This window comes from Pristiophorus japonicus, chromosome 18, assembly GCF_044704955.1.
Source record: "Pristiophorus japonicus isolate sPriJap1 chromosome 18, sPriJap1.hap1, whole genome shotgun sequence".
Taxonomy (NCBI): Eukaryota; Metazoa; Chordata; class Chondrichthyes; family Pristiophoridae; genus Pristiophorus; species Pristiophorus japonicus.
In genome coordinates this window covers 32,270,894-32,290,583 of record NC_091994.1, presented here as the reverse complement: position 1 = coordinate 32,290,583, position 19,690 = coordinate 32,270,894, and the positions used below count along the sequence as shown (strand labels likewise).

Sequence of the window (19,690 nt, the reverse complement as noted above, 5' to 3'; positions counted from 1 at the left end):
TTGAGAAAAAGCGAATATTCACTTAGACACAGGTTAATCAAAGGCAGCCAGCAGTGCTTGTAAAAGGCAGGCATACCTAGCAAATTGAAGAGTTCTTTTCAGAAATAATTGGAGTAATTGATATATATTTCCTTTTATGGATTTTCCAAAAGCATTTCACAAGTTGCTGCTTTGAAAGCTTGCTGTTAAAAATTAAGGCACACGCTATTAAACGTAATGTGGCAGTATGGATAGGAACCTGGCAAATGGACAAGAAAACTAGCGGTGATTAATGGATGCTTTTTCTCCACAGAGCGGACGGGTATGTGTGGTGGCATTTTCAAGGCGGTTCGGATCATTGCTCTTAAAAATATATCAGTGATCTGGACTCTGGTGCAGAGGGTGCAACAATATAAAACTAGGGAATGTGATTAACAATAAAAATTATTGCAGTTTCAGGAGGACAGGGATAAAGTACTGGATTGGGCAGATATATGCCAGATGTAATTTAACGAGACATTATTGTGGTTACACATTTTGGGAGAAAGAATAAAGAGAAGACAGACACACTAAATGGAAGAATAGATTAAGTTGCACAAATCTTTCAAAGTAGAACAAGTTGATAAAGCTGGAAAAACCCTAGGATCTCAGGTTTCATAACATAGGATCAGAGTTCCAAAAGCAGAGGTGATGCAAGAGCTATGCAAATCATTGGTTACACAACAGTTAGAACACTCTGTGCTGTTCTGGGCACCTTGTTTCCAAGCAGTTAATAAAGTGAAATGTTTTAGGTCAGAGCAGAACCTGGTTCTTCAGACTGGAACAGAAAAGGCTAAAGGAAAATCAAGGTTAGATGGGTTCTGATCAGGCAAGTAGGGAAAAATTATCTCCAATGGGTGACGAGAGGGTATACATTTAAACGGGGAGAGATGAGGAGAATCTTTTTTTTATTATTATGCAGAGTTGTAAGGACAGAGAATGCCCAACAGTAGTGAAAGCAGAATGCACAATAGGTTTTAGAAGGGAAGTGGATGATTATTTAAAAAAGAAAAATAGACTGGGGAATAAATCAAAATAGATGGCATTTCCAGAGAGGCGCTTGGCCAAATAGTCCTGTGCTGTGAAAGTTTATGGCCTGGTATCAGACGGGGCCACCCGTTACACACAGTGCCTGCTATTCGGTTCCATTGCAGTCAATAAAATGGGAGTTTCGGGGGCAGAGGGTCAATCCGATACCGCCCGTTATACACTACTGCCCCCGACCATTCTCTACGCCTATGGTTCTATGATTTTACAAACTTTAAAGCACTTTCATGTATAAAATTGAAACACATTGTTGTTTTTCTATTTGGCTTGTCCAAATGGGGATGTACAGAGTTTGTACAAAATGTATATTTAAACAGAAAAATATATTTCATGACAATTTTACTCAAGAACGATAAATAGCCACAAAAACAAAAATAGTTTGATAAGTTTAAATAAATTTTTGGGCTGTACACAAACTAAAAATGCAAATACGAGAATAATTATTCTTTATAGACAAGTGGTTGCTCAATAGGTAAAATATCACATCATACTTCTTTGGAGACTGTAATCATGTAGAACAGAATATCTGCCATTGATCATGGATTTTGTAAACGACATTTTGCTCTGTATTAAAGAGTCATCGCGAAAGACAGAATGTTTGCTGCCCAGCCTTCATATTTACTAGAGTTTAAGACAAAACAGTTTGACATATTGCCACAGTAAGTAAGTTTCCTCACCTGTACATATACATTTAAATATGGTAACAGAACTTTTCAAGCCAGCATGTTTGCAATACTGACAATGCCTGCACCAAGCTGTTACAGCACAAAGTCTTGGTTCCCACTTAGTTTAACAACCCCAATCCCTGAAAAGTACAGATGCAATACAATTAGTTCCTTCATTGTGGTAACATCTGTGACACATGACAATAAGTTCGGCATTTTTCCCCCCCCCCCCCCCAAATTGAACTTTACAACTAATGTCAAACATGGTTAAAAATGCAAAATTAAAATATAAACCGTGTACAAATCCAGCTGTCCAGTCTATTTTGCTGTAAGTGGATTATCTGGCGTGGTCGGGGTTATTGCATCCTTGTAGAAGTCATCAATTTGGTCACTGTACATCTTCAATACAACAGGCCGTTTCAGTTTCATTGTTGGACCTAAGTAACAAAGGAGAATTGAGCTCGTCAAATGTAGCAAATATCACAAAGGTTTCTTTAAAAAAAAAGTTTTTTTAAACCTCATTTTTAATTGTTTTCTACATCCTTGCTCCTAGCAAACAATTCTCCTTTCTCCCAACTTTCAAAAGCAGCAACTTGCTTCTGCTTGCCACGACCCATCCTGAGGATAGGAAACTTACTGTGCATGTAATTACAAGTGGAGAAAAAGCACATGCTACATCAATACCAGAACTTGCTTGGCCACTGCTTCATTTTGTAGGTTTTGACTTGACCAGCTTTGAGACACCACCACTTGTGTTTTATATCTAAATTATTATTATTATTATTATTATTATTATTATTATTATTATTATTATTATTATTAATGACTTAGACTTGGGTGTACAGGGCATAATTTTAAAATTTGCAGATGACAAAACTTGAAAGTATAATGAACAGTGAGGAGGATAGTGATAGATTTCAAGAGGACTGGTGGAAGGGCAGACACGTGGCAGATTACATTTAAACAGAAAAATGCAAAGTGATATATTTTGGTAGGAAGAATGAAGGGAGGAAATATAAAGGGTACAATTCTAAAGTGGGTGCATGAACAGAGAGACTGGGGGTATATGTGCACAAATCATTGAAGGTGGCAGGGCTGGTTGAGAAAGTGCTTAAAAAAAGCAAAATAAAAAAAGGAAGTTATGAAGCACCTTTCTAAAACATTGATTCGGCCTCAACGGGAGTATTGTGGGCACTGCATTTTGGGAAGTATGTGAAGGCCTTAGAGAGGGTGCAGAAAAGATTTACAAGAATGGTTCCAGGGATGAGGGATTTCAGTTATGTGGATAGACTGGAGAAGCTGGGGTTATTCTTCCCAGCAGGAGGTTTAATCGAAGTGTTCAAAATCATGAGGGGTCTAGACAGAGTAGAGAGAGAAAATGTTCTCATTGGCGGAAGGGTTGAGAATCAGAGGACAAAGAATTAAGTTGATTGGCAGAAGCACCAAAGACGACAGGAGGAACAACTTTTTTTATGCAGCGAGTGGTTAGGATCTGGAATGCACTGTCTGAAAGGGTGGTGGAGGCAGATCTAATCGTGGTCCGAAGGAAAGAAATTTGTAGGGCTACAAAGAAAGGGCGGGGGAGTGGGACTAGCTGAAGTGCTCTTGGAGAGCCAGCACGGGCCCGATGGGCTGAATGGCCTCCTTCTGTGCTGTAACCGTTCCATGATTCTATCCCTTACCTAGTTCTCCACCTGGAATGGAGAAATCCTTTTCTAAAAGAAACCACTTCTGAATTCGTTGTGCGTTAGATGGAGCCTTTTCATTCACATGGTTGATGCCTTCCTGTATGGCACCAAACACGTCGGTATCTTTGCTGGCAAAGATTTCCGACACCTTTGTGGCTTTGCTACCTTTCTTTTGGCAGAACTGAATTGCTTCTTCGGTTAGGTCATCCTGTGGCTCACCAGTATCGAGGTTTACATTGCACTGGAACAAGAAAAAGCACAAGTTATTCAGCACGTTGTAATATACACAAACGTAATTCTAGAAGAGAAGCTGCTTTGATTCACTGGTAGCATTAAATTGCAACTTAATCCCACTGAAATTGTTCAATATTACAATCTATTATTGCTGCAGAGAGAAGAAACCATGATTATTCCAATAAATTAAAAATAAAACAAACCATTTTAGGTGGAGTTTAAATACTCAATGTTTCTTACCCATACAAGAGTTTCTTCTTCACTGGTTTTAAATATGAAGAAAAACTACCAACTGGAGTCTTCAGGAACATTCACAGCACCAAATGCCCAAAGAAAGACATTACTTAAGGAATGATCTCCCTTCAAGATATGTCAATATCATGACATCAACTAAGTAATCCTCAAGAACCTGAACTATGTGGTCAGTTCATTTGCTCAAACAGTACCAAGGAAGGAGAATCATCGGTGCACTCGTCTCAGGAAGAATTGAAGAGTTTCAGCAGTGTGTCAAGGATGCCTGCATACTTGAAGAATGAAGATAATCTTACAAGGTAGATAATCTTTCTTTTTCATTCCAGGCATCCTTCACACACCACTGATCAAGTAGTTAGGAAGAGAGAAGGGGGGGAGAGGGGGGAAGGTGTTGTTGCAGACATTCTAGATTGTGGGACAAACCTAAAGTTTAAAGAGTATTCTTTGGTGACAGTTGCTCCAGGGTGCTACTTTGTCCATGTAGGCATGCTCACGAAACAGATGTGGAATGGGGAGTACATGTTTTGTGACTGATGGTTTTGTATTGTAGATATGGAGGCTACACTGCATGAGCCATTTAACCAAATTGTGTTACTGAGAACTTTGGAAATAGAAGGTGACAAAAACGTGATGAATCTGAGAAAAAGAATGAGGAACACAGGAAAATAAAGACGCTGCAGAGGAGATTTTTTTCCCCTCTGGGGCCCCGGCTCAGGGCCTGACAATGTACAGAATACCCAAAGTGCACTGCGCCTGCGAGAGGGCAGGAACATGCAAATTTCCTGTCCTCGTCTATTAGCACGGCCTGGGCACAATCCTGGCGCAGTCCCAGCTCGTCAGGGTCTTTTTCTGGGATCAGGGGGACAGAAACAATCGCAAGCCTCCGACTCCTGAACACTAGCACCAGGACTCTGACAACTGCTGGAGGAGTGTTGTAGGAGAGGCGTTAAACAAAGTAATGCCCGTTGAAGATGAAGTTGAAACACAAGAGATGCTTTAATGACTTCATTCTGTGTTGTACTGTGTTCCCTGTGGTGATTGCTTTGGCTTGTGCAACTGTTAATGTAATTTGAACAGGATTATGCAAGACAGTCCGAAGACAAGCTAATTTTGGCATGTTATAAAGTGTGAATGGTAAATTCCAACCCAATTCTCTCATTTGTACACACAGAAAAGGGTGAAAGGATTCATCAGATTCCCATTGATTACCTATTGGGATTTCAGATCACATATTCCTGGCATATTTTACAGGATTTACTGTTCAATCAATCTTACAGCTTGAAGGAAATGTCCAACCTTTGATTAGGCAAAAAAGCAGGAGGATTACATAGTACCTGGCACTGGACATTAATATAATAAAATGTCAAAGGAAATTTGTCCTTTTCATGATTTTCTCAAGGTGCTGGCCCACTCCAACATTGTTTAGAGGGGCTGGAGTAAAGAATGACTACAGTTAAAAAGGTATTGAAATCTACTCATGTTTCTCCCAGCTCTATTCTACAATGTTGCACTGAAACAGATATGCAGAGATCGTTGTAATTACATTTAAAACCAAAGAAATAATAGCTGGCAACTGATGTAGGGGTAAATACACACATCATTTGTTGCATTTACCTGTAAACTTTCTTTCAATATTTTGCCAACTGTGAGGCAGTGAATATGAAATATAATGCTGATTGGTACAAGAAAGATGGACTGCATTTTAACAGGGTAGGAATAAGGTGATTAGCTAATAATATAGAGGACTAGATAAAGACTATTTTAAAGAAGATACAGAAAGCAGAGTTTGGGTGGTAGTGGGGGGGGGAAAAGAGAGAGAGAGATAAGATATAGCAGAAAATAAATTCAGGCATAGTAAATAAACTTAAAGGCTAAAAAAAAAGCAAGGACCACAATTTAGTGCCTTTACCTCAATACAAGAAATATTAGAAATTAAAATGCTGGAATTGGAAGCATAGAGAAGAGAAAAAAAAATAATGTCATAGCGAGTGTGAAAACATAGTTCACCCAAAAATGGGAGAATATTCACAGATGCAGGTTGTTCAGGAAAGACAGGAATAATCAGAGGAGATGAAGGGTAGCTTTATAAATATAAGACAAATTGGAACAACGTATGGAGGGGCAGGAAATGGATTTGTGTCCAATGGCAGACGACAACCGCCACACTGAAAGTGATGAGAAAGATGGACCACGCAAAATTGGTCCTCTTGCATCATCAGGACGCGACCGGCTCCACAAGGCAGTGCGCTGATCACGCAGGAGACAAATCGGCCAGTGACGACACTGGTACCGGAGCAACAGTGAGTCTGGGGAGGGGAGATCGGGTGGTAAGGCATGCAGTGATTAGAAGCAGCCCAGTTTTAATGCAATGTAATGAAAAAAAAATGGGTACTGCCAATAAATCAAGACGACATAATTTAAATGTGAAAAGTTAATTTAAATCAGATACTAGAAAAACTGCATTTATTCAAAAGGGAGATTAATAGTTAAAACAAACTGCCAGGTAAGGTTAGGGCAGTTTAAAGTGAAACTGGATGGTGGGCTGGGAACTGAAGAGATACAAGTGATGGGCTTTCCTCACTCGTCTTAAAAAAAAATTAAACTTAGTGCAATTATTTTAACCCCTGTAAGTTGCCCTTCCTCACATTGGAATACCTTGCGTTAAATAACTTCAAACATATCTATCCAGCCACTATGAATCAAAAAATCAAATACCTTCAGTGTTAACAACATAGCCAGGAATTTGCGTTTGTCTCCTATCAGCATGGCATTACTGATGATTGGTACACATTCCTTTACAGCATCTTCGATGGGAACAGGTGGTATGTTTTCCCCACCGGCAGTAATAATCAACTCTGCACAGAAAACATAGCGAATTAACAATGAAACCTGAATTCCACAATGAAGATGAATTTATATAGTGCCTTTCATGACCCCAGGATGCCCCAAAGCACTTTACTGCCAAATAAGTACTTTTTTGACATGGTCACTGTTGTAATGTGGCATCACTAAAGTACTATAAGCTAGTTAATATCATCTAGTTAATCCCCCAGGAATTAGAAGGGATGTTTTCCTGGGTCTGGGTTACCCGAGCACTTTGCAAGCATCAGAAAACAGGGTAGGTCACAGTGCACATCTGTAAAGGAAGCCGCCTGGCTTTTCTTTCATTTAAATTCAGTGCAGCTGGATCGCCTGGTTGTAGATCCAGGAAAATCTCCCACAGCATTACTAGAGGTTAGCTGTTGTACGAGGTCAACTGATGGAAAGGATGAGAATGGTCCTGTACAATCCTGTTCAGGAAAGTATCATTACATTGCAGATTGTCAGCAGGTCTCCTCCTGTATAAAGTCCCAGGACCTGCACCATTGCTTCAGTTTATTTGGAAGCAGATTATTAATTGACTTACAACCTTCTCACTCACAAACAACTATAGGGATAGATTCCACCATTTAGTCAATTGCATAGATAATCTAGTCCTATGCTAGAGGTTGCAGGGATGAATGGACCAGTGTGAAAAACCTGCAAATGGACCAGATGGCAATAGTTTGCACTGGGAGTAGTTTTCACCCTTGAATCATAACCTGCGGGACTTCCAATGACATTCCTGTCTGTCAGTCCCTTGGGCATACCAGCCGAGGTGATATGTAGTACTGTGACCATCCTGAGGTATTGAATGAACTACCTTTTTAGGGGATGTCTTGAAACTTATTTAGGGTGAATTCTCTGTTGCCCTAATGCCAGTACGTCTGATAAAAAAACCCCCACATACATTCAAGGCAGATCTCAAATTATCCAATCTAATTGCCCTGCAGAATCTTCGAGGTGTATTTCTGAAACGAAGGGAAGCTCCCACAATAGTCTGAAATCGTAAACATCGGCAGTGATTCCCCCACAAATTTCTGCATGCAGCTATCTATCTGGGACCCAAACGAGATGAAAGTACCTTCTGTGCACATCCCCAATCACTCCACCATTGGTTGTCGTGCCTTCAAGCTCTGCAATTCCCTCCCTAAACTTCTCCCCCTCTCTACCTCAATCTCCTCCAAGACACTCCTTAAAACCTGCCTCGTGACCCATCTGTCCTAATATTTCCTTATGTGGCTCGGTCAAATTTTGTTTAAGAACGCTGCTGTGAAGGACCCTGGGACGTTTTACTACATTAAAAGGCGCTATATAAATACAAGTTGTTATTGTTGGGTCATTCAAACATGATCTGGATCCCAGAGCATCAGGATATAGATACTGCTCTCACCCTAAGTTGATGGGACGGTCATGGGTCTGCTGGCCAGAAAACGAGTGGTATGACAAAAGGGCTGCTAATTTGGGTACTGTCACGGTATGCTGGTTGAGCACGGAGAGTTTTCAAAAGCAGATCACACCAAGTTCTGCCAGTGTTTTTAAAAGGATTCAAAAAAGGCAAACATTTTATGTTGGAGAAAAGACAATTCAGTGGCTAAAGTTGATCACGTTAGTGAAATATGTAAATTCCTTTTGTTTAAACCTTTATTTTAAAACATTGGAAATTTCAGTTACTCAGAAAAATTGGTGAATGAAAACATTTCCAAAAGCATTCCGAGCGATTTGTTGTGAAAAAATACAATGCTGCCAGATTTTGCAAATAGAGTGACGAGTTTACAGAGGCAGTCACCATTATAAATGCGGGCATAGAAAAATGGCACAAAAACATGACAAAAACAGAACTGGATGCAAGCTTTTGTAGACAGAAACTGCATACGACGCAAGATTTTCTTTTAATAAGCTGTAGACAGATATGAAAGTAGTTACCTTTAATTCTTCCTGTGATATACAGGAATCCATTCTTATCGTGTTTTCCCAGATCTCCTGAGTGTAACCAACCATCCTCATCAATTGCTTCTTCAGTCTTATCCTCCATGTTCAGATACCCCATGAACAGATGCCTGCCCCAAAAGCAGATCTCGCCACAACCATCCATGTCAGGATTGAAGATTTTTGTTTTACAGCCTGGCATCACCTTCCCACAGCTAGATGAAATAAATCAGAGAACAACGTAAAGCAAGAGCGTACATAAACTTGGGGGCTGAAATTCCGCTATGGGCGAACAAGTGGCGCTGGTGCGGCTGTGCACAGAGGACACTTCTCTGGGGCTTTTGCAGTCTCAATGGTAGCATCGTGGTTATGTTACTGGACTACTTATTCACAGGCCTGGACTTATAATCTGGAGAGGCAAGTTCTAATCCCACCATAGCAGCTGCGGGAATTTAAATTCTGGAAATTAAATAAATCTGGAACTAAAAATGTAATGGTGACCATGAAACTACTGGATTGTCGTAAAAGCTCATCTGGTTCACTAATGTCCTTTAGGGAAGGAAATATGCCGTCCTTACCCAGTCTGGCCTATATAGAAACATAGAAAATAGGTGCAGGAGTTGGCCATTCAGCTCGTCGAGCCTGCACCACCATTCAATATCATGGCTGGTAATTCACCTCAGTACCCCTTTCCTGCTTTCTCTCCATACCCCTTGATCCCTTTAGCCGTAAGGGCCATATGTGACTCCAGACCCACAGCAACGTGGTTGACCCTTAACTGCCCTCTGAAATTGCTAGCAAGCCACTCAGTTGTACCGCTGATGACAAAGTTAGCACTGTGGGAGTACCTTCACCACAAGCACTGCAGCAGTTCAAGGTGGCGGCTCACCACCACCTTCAAGGGCAATAAATGCTGGCCTGGCTGGCTACGCCCACATTCCATGAATGAATAACAAAAACAAAGAAGTTAAATGCTGCTGTTTCCTGCATAATTTGCAACATGCACCAGGAGTGCAGATATCAGGACTTCCTATACAGGAATGACAATGTTAAAGGCTTCGTAAAGTAGCAACATTTGAAATTTGGGCATTTTCTGCTGTTTATTGTGCGAGGAAGAGGTAGGACAACCAATGTCAGAAAGGGTTTTGAATGGCAGGGTCCAGTAAAACAGAATAAAATTCAATGCAAAAGGAACAAGGAAAGTTCCAGCTGAACAACAACGATTTCTGATTGCTGTACTCCTGCAGGAGTGAGTTATGCTGCAACTCTATAAAGGCACAGCAGTGGCCTTCCACCATGGAGTAACACATCAGAATTCCTGGGGCTGCCTTCAACAATGCTTTAATGAGGCTTGCATTATGAAGCAGCACGAACCCCCAGCGAGCCGAAATGGAATTTCAGCCCCTATGAGATTCCTTTTCCAAATGCAATATCTTTTGGGTTTTAGGAAATTTGCCCACTTTTCATCTCCAGCTTTGTTGCCACCACTTTTGAAGACTGACTCACTTTGAGGTACAATTTCACAGTTCAAGTATCTCGGCCACTAGATCATTCTTCATGTCGAAGTCTGGGCTGTGTCGGGGGCTAGCCATACTTCACAGTAATACTGAAGCAAGAACACCGATTATATTTATTTCTCAGCTCGAAGACACTACCCTGGCTGAATCAACGAACTAGCTTAGACCAAGGATTTAACCCAATAGGTTTCCAGTTCATATGGCTCGGTGGGATGATGAATCATCATCATAGGCGGTCCCTCGAAACGAGGATTGACTTGCTTCCACGCCAAAAAAGGATGAGTTCACAGGTGTTTCGAATGAACGACCTGAACTACATTATAAAAGGGCGGAAGATGCCTGTGTGCGGATTTTTTTTAAACGTGTGGTGACCATTGCACACCAGCCACCACTCGGGCTTGACAGAGCTAGGTCTTGGTCCAGTGGCAAGGGTTAACCAAGACGACTGGAGACCAGCTCTGCTGCACGGACCTAGTGCGCAGACTACAGTGCAACTGACACACCTACTGAGACAACAGAGGAGCATATTTCTGGAATCGCCCTCATGAGAAGGCGCTCCCTCACTGATTCGGTAGATATGTGCATGCAGACCAGAATGTCACAGCTACCACGGTCAGTCTGTGAATGAGTTGGTCTGAGCCGGGGTCTCGACCCCCTGCTCCCACCGCTCGGGAGGTGTGACTGAAGACAATCCAGGACTGCCCAGCCACTGTCCAGTGACCATGCTGGAAAGTGAGTGTCCAGCAAGTCTAAGGGAGTCGAGGGTTATGGGGAGCATGCAGGGAAGGGGAGTTTAGGCCATGATCAGATCAGCCATGATCTTAACAAGGGGCCAAATGGCCTACTCCCGCTTTTATTTCTTATGATATAAAAGCGGGATTTTTGGATATTAAGGAAACCAAGGGGATAGTGCAGGGAGATTAACTCATTGAGACTAGTTAAATGTTGTAACATCTGAAATAGTTCAGTCTCCAAGGATTTCCCCCTTCCCCCTCTTTGTGAAGTCCTGCTAAGACACGGGTTGTCGTGGCACTGCTCGGTCTGCAGGAATGAACCGAGACGGTGAGTGTCGGCAGAGTATTCGACCATGGAGTGTATCACAGCTGAGCCCATGCTACACAGCAGCCAGTCCCACAACGGTTTTCCTTCCCCTGCCAACCCGAGGCAGCTGACCTCACAATACAGTCAGGAGCCAGCCATGAAAACTTAAATGGGACAAACACCAGAATATCCACCAGGATCAGCACACAGGGGAACAGGGGGCAGCAAAGCCTCACGGCACCACTCATCTGGCGAGATTCCTGTCAGATCAGAAAATCTGGACCATGCAGTCCAACACCCCAAATCTGAATGGCTTTACTCTCAACCCCCTCCCTCCTACTGACTTTATGTAAGCATTGCACAAATAGCAGATTAGTTAGAAATTTTACAATGGTTATAGAAAAGAGCACACCAGCTTCCTCCAAATTAGTTCCTTCAATACATAATGGAAATGCCGTACATATTTTTGAGCATACTAAATAGATACTTATCTACACAAGATTGTTAATCTTAACAAATCACTGATGGTCTCGATTCCAACCATTTCTGATTTGCAACCTTGTCTAAAAAGATTGCTATAGTTTTTGTTCTTCACAGGTCTGGCTGAGACACACAACTGTTTACATTATTTCTGCACATGATTTTTTAAAAAACTGCCCAATTTAGTTAACCCCTGTATCATCAAACCAAGTTATACTTGATGTTTCAGGGTAAATATCACCACTCTTCCTATGCTTTAAGCTCTGTACTGTAGGAGTTTCAGACGTTGAAAGGTAACCTAGAAGCTTTGAGATCAGTGTCTTCTTGCTATCAGACAAATGCTTCCAAGGTTTCCTGTTTGGTTTTCTAAGTTCTTCCACAAAGACTGCAGCAAGAGCATTGATGCCCGAAGAGGTTGTACTCAGAATGCAGAATTAATTTATCTATCACATCAGGGGCGTGCAGACCAAACACCTTTAATGGATTACATCCTACTAAAATCTATGGCATTTGGAGCAGAAGAAAATGGCTGTTAAACATGCATATTGCTTGATCTGGTGACTCAAGTACAGAATTGAAGAAAGTGATACTACCTTGAAAGTCTGAAGGAATTAGGCACAGAAATGGTGTGCGGTCCCGAGCTTTCACTCATTCCATATAACTCGTATACTGGGATATTGAGACTAAGGAAAAACTCCAGCGTGTCTTTGGTTATTGGAGCTGCTCCAGTGTAACATTTTGCGCAACGATTCAATCCTAATGCATTCCGAACCTTTTTAAACACCAACTTGTTGGCCACGCAGAAGTTTAAGGAGACCTCTGGGTTTCTGAAAAAAAAAAGAGCACTAATATTAATTGCAAGTTTTTAAAAAATGAAAGCTTTTCATTACTGTAAACATGTTGGTGGTTTATCATTTAACATGTATTCGGTTTATTTTTTGGTGGTTGGAGGTGGAACAATGTTTAAATGAATTGTTGGAGACTTCAGGAGCCAACATGATGTTCAGAGATATGCATTAGATATCATCACTGAGCCCCTACTCTGCACCGCACTTGCCCCAACGTGGCCAGCCAGCACAAAGCATGCTGGAAGCCTGCCTGCAAACTGTGAAGGCGGCTGGTTAGGAGCCTGAAATTTATTGAAATGAGGCCTCACGAAATGAGTGCAACTGGAGTGCCTGAACAGTGCTGTAGGCGCTCATTATAATTGGGCACCACAAAGGAGGACCGCAGAACTTTAAAAAAAAAAAGTTTTTTCCTGGATGGCCATGACCGGCTGCTGGAGCCACCCAGCTTATCCACACAGCAGGGCCTTTGGGCCAGATTTCACTTGGCACTCCCTATTTTCTCCCCACACATTTCCTTTGGCGGTGCCAAGCTGTGGCGCAGAGAATCGCACCCCAGTGTGTCAGGAGCAATATATTTGGAGCAACATTTAAATATTGAAGTGAGTGGACCTCAAATTATTGTGGCTGTGTGCAGGGACTACATTAAATTGGTCCTACAGTGCAAGAGTACAGCTCCTTACACCGAGTGATGGATACTTGGCATCAGCTCACTAGGTAGAACCTTGTAAAGAACTCGATACTTTGATTAAAACATTTCTGGGCTGGAAAATATTTGTACGTGGTACACTGTTCTATTATCCGATGTTATAAAAGGTACGGAAGCAGCCTGAGGCAACGTCCTCATTATATTCCTTTCCTCCCACTGGAAAATTGCAATGCCTACTCTTGGTTAACCCCTTAGCTAACAGATCGCGGGGTCAGGCCAGCGATTGCAGGAGTCGGCAGGAAGGAAGGACTTCAATTTGTTCACGTCAGAGTTCTGCGCATGTGCCACCTGGTGGCCGGGGTTAGTTCCGGACGAGAGGTGGTGCCGAATTAAGGAGGTTCAACCAGTATTTGCTGAAGCAGCAAAAATAACAATGCATTGCATGGAACTTATTTAGGCAGCCTTACTTGTGAAGTTATGATAAAAAAGGGAAACAACTGGGTTAAACTGAGCTGGATTATAGAGATAACGAGGGCCTGTAATTTGCGGCACCTAGCACGTACACGCCCGTCAGGGCCGCGCAATTTCCGGGATTTCCCCGCGCGAAGTGCATGCGCGAAGAACCGGAACTTGCAATCTGTCTAGAATTTTCTGGACAGATCCAATGCATCCCCGGGAAAAGGGCATCCGTGAGCAGAGAGTTGGGCTGTTTGCCCAGCGAATGCTCATGAAATTCTTCAACGTATTTACATTTATTTTTCAAAAATTACATGTGTTTTAAATATTTCATTAATTGCCATTTTAATTATGTAATGTTTATTTATTTGATCTGTTCATGTATTTTTTTTGGAGTATTTCCATTCATGATTATGGCGTTTCCAAACATACGGAACTCTCATAAGCATGAATGGGGATCCCCTTCTTTCATTGGCTGGGCCGGCCCACCGGATCTCAGGGTAGCTTGCAAACTGCCTGCGACGGATACGTAGATCTTTATCCTGCGGGTAACCTGGAGAGGCCCAGGACCGCGAATCTCCGTACCTCCCGGACTAAGAGGTACACGGGCATTTTATTTGCGGATCGGAGGCATTTCCCTGTGGCAAGGCTCAGGCCACAAATTCAGGGCATAGAATTCACAAAATGAGACTAGAATACTCTACTTCTACACGTACCCATTCATGCGATTCAGATTGGTTTTTAAACCAACATCTTTTGCCCAGGAAGCCACTTTTCTCCTCACAGTTGAGGATTTTGCACCAACAGTCTTTATTTTCTCTTGCATCTTCTCCCAGACACGAGGTACTCCCATAAATGCTGTGGGACGCACCTCTTTCATTGTGTTCACCAAAGAGCCCTGAAGTAAATCAGAATTATAACCCCAAAAAGTTAATTTATTGTGCAACCCAGGTCACTCTCAGTAAGGCGTACAGGTACAACGTCCGAAATCCGGAATCCTCGGGACTGAATCCATTCTGGTTTTTGTTTTTCCTGGATTTCAGACAAGAAAATCAATAGTCTAAAATCCAGAATCCTCAACTGAATCAGTGCCGGGTTTTGCCTCAAAACTGTCCAGTTTTCGGACAACATTTCTGAATTCCGGACGGCTCAATCAGCTATGTGCAACACGTCCGGTTTTCGGAGTTCCAGATTCAGGACATTGCACCTGTACCAAGAAACATACAATCCATCAAGAAGTTAGTTATAAAGGGTCTCTGAATCACAGCATCCCCATCACAGGCTTACTTTTTAAACTGTTGCTTAATTTTTTAAAAAGCAGGACACACATTTTATACAATTACATTAAACAGAGTACATAGTAAGCTAATTCTGATCCACTCAGTATTCTGCACTCCATAATTAGATTTATAACATCAAAAGATTTTACAGCACAGAGGGAGGCCATTTAGTTTACCTTTTCTGTATTTGGTCTCTGAAACAGGTCTCCATTTTATTCCATTCCCCTGTCTTTTCCTTACATCCTTTTATATCTCAAAAATGTATCTATTTGCATCTTAAATGATCCACTTGCATTGCTATTATATAGATTCTTCTGCTTCCACCAGTTACTGGCAGGCCACTTCATGCCCCAACAGTACACTGTGCAACAAACAAAACAAGTAAATTCTCCTAACCTCTCCTTTAGTTCATTTGATGGTCCAGAAACACTCCAGTTATTGCTTAACTTTAAAAAAAAAAGTTCATTCACAGGACATGGGCATCGCTGGCAAGGCCGGAATTCATTGCCCATCCCCAATAGCCCTCGAGAAGGTGGTGGTGAGTCACCTTCACTAACCACCGCAGTCCGTGTGGTGAAGGTACTCCCAGTGCTGTTGGGGAGGGAGTTCCAGGATTTTGACGCAGCAACGATGAAGGAACGGCGATATATTTCCAAGTCAGGGTGGTACGTTGACTTGGATGTGGTCCCATGCGCCTGCTGCCCTTGTCCTTCTAGGACAAAGGTTGAAAGGTGCTGTTGAAGAAGCCTTGGCGAGTTGCTGCAGTGTATCTTGTAGATGGTACGCACTGCAACCACGGTGCGCCGGTGGTGGAGGGAGTGAATGTTTAAGGTGATGGATGGGGTGCCAATCAAGCGGGCTGCTTTGTCTGTTGAACTTCTTGAGTGTTGTTGGAGCTACCACTCATCCAGGCAAGTGGAGAGTATGCCATCACACTCCTGACTTGTGCATTGTAGATGGTGGAAAGGTGTTGGAGTCAGGAGGCGAGTCACTCACCACAGAATACCCAGCCTTTGACCTGCTCCTGTAGTCATTATTTATGTGGCTGCTCCAGTTAAAGTGTCTGGTCCATGGTGACCCACAGGATATTAATGGTAATGCCACTGAATGTCAAGGAGAGGTGGTTAGACTCTCTTTTTGGAGATGGTCATTGCCTGGCACTTGTGTGGTGCAAATGTTACTTGCCACTTATCAGCCCAAGCCTGGATGTTGTCTAGATCTTGCTGCATGCAGGCACAGACTGCTTTATTATCGGAGGAGTTACAAATGAACTGAACGTAATGCAATCATCCCCACTTTTGAACTTATAATGGAGGGATGGTCATTGATGAAGCAGCTGAAGATGGTTGGGCCTAGGACACTGCTGCAGAAATGTCCTGGGGTAAAGATAATTGGCCTCCAACAACCACATTCTTTTGTGCTGGGTATGACTCCAGCCCGTACAGTATTTCACCCGCCCCCTCTGATTTCCATTGACTACTATTTTAATAGGACTCCTTGATACCACTCAGTCAAGGACAGTCACACTCCTCTGACCTCTGGAATTTATCTCTTGTCCATGTCAGAACCAAGGCTGTAATAAGGTCTGGAGCAACCCAAAGTGAGCATCGGTGAGCAGTTTATTGGTGAGTAAGTGCTGCTTGTTAGCACTGTCGATGATAGTGACAAGGTAGAGAAAAACTATTTCCACTTATCAGAACTGCTCATAATTTTGAACACCTCCATCAACCTGCCTCTTAATATCTGAAATCCTACTTCAAGATCCCTTTATTATGATCAATGATGACCAGGTTAGCTGCACTTTGTATCTGCACTCAGCTGCTGCTTGCAGCTGGCACCAAAGGGTCGTTAATTATGCTAGCTCCCTGAGGAGCCATCCTTGCAGTCTGCAGTTGCCTGCAAATGATTACAGTAGAATGGAGATTGTTGCCTTAGAAGCAAGCACTGACCTGCACAACCTAGTGTTAAAGTCATCAATAAACCAGTTACAGAATGATGGAGTGGATTCTCTTCCAGGTTATGTAGAGACAAGGCACTGGTCTGGAAATTCCTGGGCCTGGGACAGCATTGTAGTAACGCAAGCTGGGAGGGGACTAGAATTTGTGGAGACCCCCAGTTTCATTGGGGCTCTGCTCCTTTTATGTAACATTACAAAGTTCTGATATTGGGGGGGGGGGGGGGGTGGAAAGAGGTGCTTCCTGCGCCCCCTTGCACCATTAGAAAAGGAAGCAGGACTTACTGATCAACATCACCTGCCAGAAATTTCAACAGTACTAGGTCCTTTGCTCCAATGAACAATTTTCATTTATATAGTACCTTTAACACAAACCAATTCCAAGCCATAGACATACCTGTGTTGTCCAGACATCACCCTGGTGCAAGTGAGGCCTATTTTCTAATAACAATTGATCACATCTGAAAGTGGCGACTGTGAAATGGCTCTTTTTTCACCACCCCTCCCCCCCCCCGCAGAAAATAACCTATCTTCAGCTGAAATGCACCAAAAATCACTCCCTCCATCAGAGTGGCGAGGTGCCACTCCAACATTCCTCTTCCCACAGGATGAGTGCTGAAGTAGTGCAATAAATGGTGCAGGTACCTGCTCCCTTTATGCAAACAACTACATTCGCTGGGATTTGGAACAGGTTTAGTTCGGGGGCAGATTGGGAGCTGAAAGATCCCCCACAGTTCCAGCAACAGTGGGCCACCAGGAATTGGAAGCCCACTGTGTCCTGAGGTTTGGATAGACATGCGGTTACCATCACTGACCCCTACACAGGAAATGCTTTGAATTTCATAGAAACAACACAGGAACAGGTCATATGGCCCAATCAGTCCACGTTGGGGTTTATCCTTCATATGAGCGGTAGTGCTAATCTCTTTTATCCGCTTGGTTCCTATATCTCATTATTACCCATTCCTTGCACCGCCTATCTAACCAATTCTTAAATGTTTACACCATTTTCGCTTCAATCTGGAACTCCGGGTTTAAAAAAAAAGATTCCCCATCTCGGTAAATGCATTCAGCCCTACAACCCACCAAGAATTCTGCGTTCTGCCAACTCTGGCTTCTTATGCATCCCCCACTTCTTTTGCTCCACCATTGGTGGCTGTGCCTTCAGTTGTGTAAGCCCCGTGCTCGGACACTGCCTCCCTAACCTGCTCTGCCTCTCTTCCCTCCTTTAAAGACCCTCCTGAAAATCGAACACTCACGTTTTTACTCACCCCTTCCAATATTCCCTTCTTTGGCTTGGTGTCAATTTTTGTCTAATTATGCTCCTGTTAAACACCTTCGGATGTTTTCCTATGTTAAAGGCATTATATAAATGCAAGTTGTTGTTGATATGCCTGTTTAAATTGAGAGCGCTGCACTAGTTCACAACCTAGGCACGAGAGGCCTACAGAAAGTCCCATCCCACAAAGAGAAAACCATTTGCACTCTTCCTCCTGCTAAAAGAACTGCATTGCTTCCAATCACGGAGAAGTGAACTAATGCACACCTATCCATCCTCTTAGTGGTATGCAGCCTACAAAGTATAAAATGTAAAAAAACAGAATTAAAATAAACATTTCAAGTTGCATTTTGTTTTTTTTTACCTTCAGTGCATCAGGTTGTGCAAAATAAGTGGTTCCTCCAAACTTTATGGACAGCCAGATGTCGATCATTTGTGCAGCAATATGACTAAGTGGCAGGTAACTGATAATCGATTCCTGGCTCTCAGTAGCTGGTTGAAGTTTCACCATATTTCCTGCTGCATAAGCTGTCCACGTTAACTGTAGTTAAAAAAGAATTTTAAAGGTCTCATAACCAGAACTGTACTAAACATAATACACAGCTTTCATTTTACTCCCCCCACAAGATGTCCACAACGCTAGCATGGTTGCATTTAATAGCCATCCCGATTTGGTCGGAGGTGATGTGTGCCTCTTTTTTGAACGACTGCAGTCCTGGTATCCCCATGGTGGGAAGGAATAGATAACTAGCACTTTAAACAAGATTTTGATCCAGCTTTAAAAACTAATATGGACTTTCCCTTCATATTTGCAGAATCTGCTCAACCTGCACCCATGAAGGCAGTTCTTCTGATACGTAACTGTACCTGGGCCTGTAGAGATGGGTACGTTGGGAATGGTGTGTACAGGCAGCAACTTCTGGGGCATATTGCTACAAATGTACATTTACAAATAGGATAGAAAAATATTTTATTTAGCTCCTTCTCCAAAGTTATCAACTTTGTTTTGTATGTGTGTTAAAATATAATTCTTGGAAAAAAAGGGTATGTTTTTTATTTTTGTACTTGACCAAGAAGCTAAATGCTCAAATGGTTCACATTTTAATATAACTCTGGCCAAAGAATACAACACATCCTTCATCTCAAGGAGACAGGCTATGGCAGTACTGAAGGTAGAACAGAACCATACTAATGAGTGACATCAATTATAAGATAGACTGGGGTAAAAATAATGCAAGTGGTAAAGGGGGGAGGGACTGCTTCCGAGATCAGTATGTTTTTAGCCAAAGAAAGGAGACAATGCTGGATCTAATTCCATGAAATTAAGTGGGGTAAGTAGGCAATGCAAGAGTAGGGAACATCCAAGGAACAGTGACCATAACAGGATTAGATCTGATTTCATATAGCAAATACAGCAGATTCAGTACGGTGATACCAGGGATAAGAAACAAGAGCTTTTTATTCGAGCAAAGGTTAAAAGCAGGTCTGATAGAAGTG

General features: G+C 42.4%; 1 protein-coding gene across 4 annotated transcripts in view; it reads right to left on the bottom strand.

Moving 5' to 3' along the window:
• Positions 1 to 1,948: 1,948 nt before the first annotated feature.
• acsbg2 (acyl-CoA synthetase bubblegum family member 2) overlaps positions 1,949 to 19,690 on the bottom strand; it is a 50,150-nt gene continuing 32,408 nt past the window's right edge. For all 4 annotated transcript variants that reach the window (XM_070859822.1, XM_070859824.1, XM_070859823.1 and 1 more), the window contains exons 9-15: positions 18,558 to 18,734; positions 14,397 to 14,578; positions 12,324 to 12,557; positions 8,690 to 8,907; positions 6,620 to 6,759; positions 3,413 to 3,659; positions 1,949 to 2,167 (exon numbers count right to left, since the gene is read on the bottom strand). In XM_070859822.1, coding sequence (XP_070715923.1) covers positions 2,049 to 2,167; positions 3,413 to 3,659; positions 6,620 to 6,759; positions 8,690 to 8,907; positions 12,324 to 12,557; positions 14,397 to 14,578; positions 18,558 to 18,734 — 1,317 coding nt within the window. In that variant the 3' untranslated portion in view covers positions 1,949 to 2,048. The remainder of the gene's footprint in view (positions 2,168 to 3,412; positions 3,660 to 6,619; positions 6,760 to 8,689; positions 8,908 to 12,323; positions 12,558 to 14,396; positions 14,579 to 18,557; positions 18,735 to 19,690) is intronic.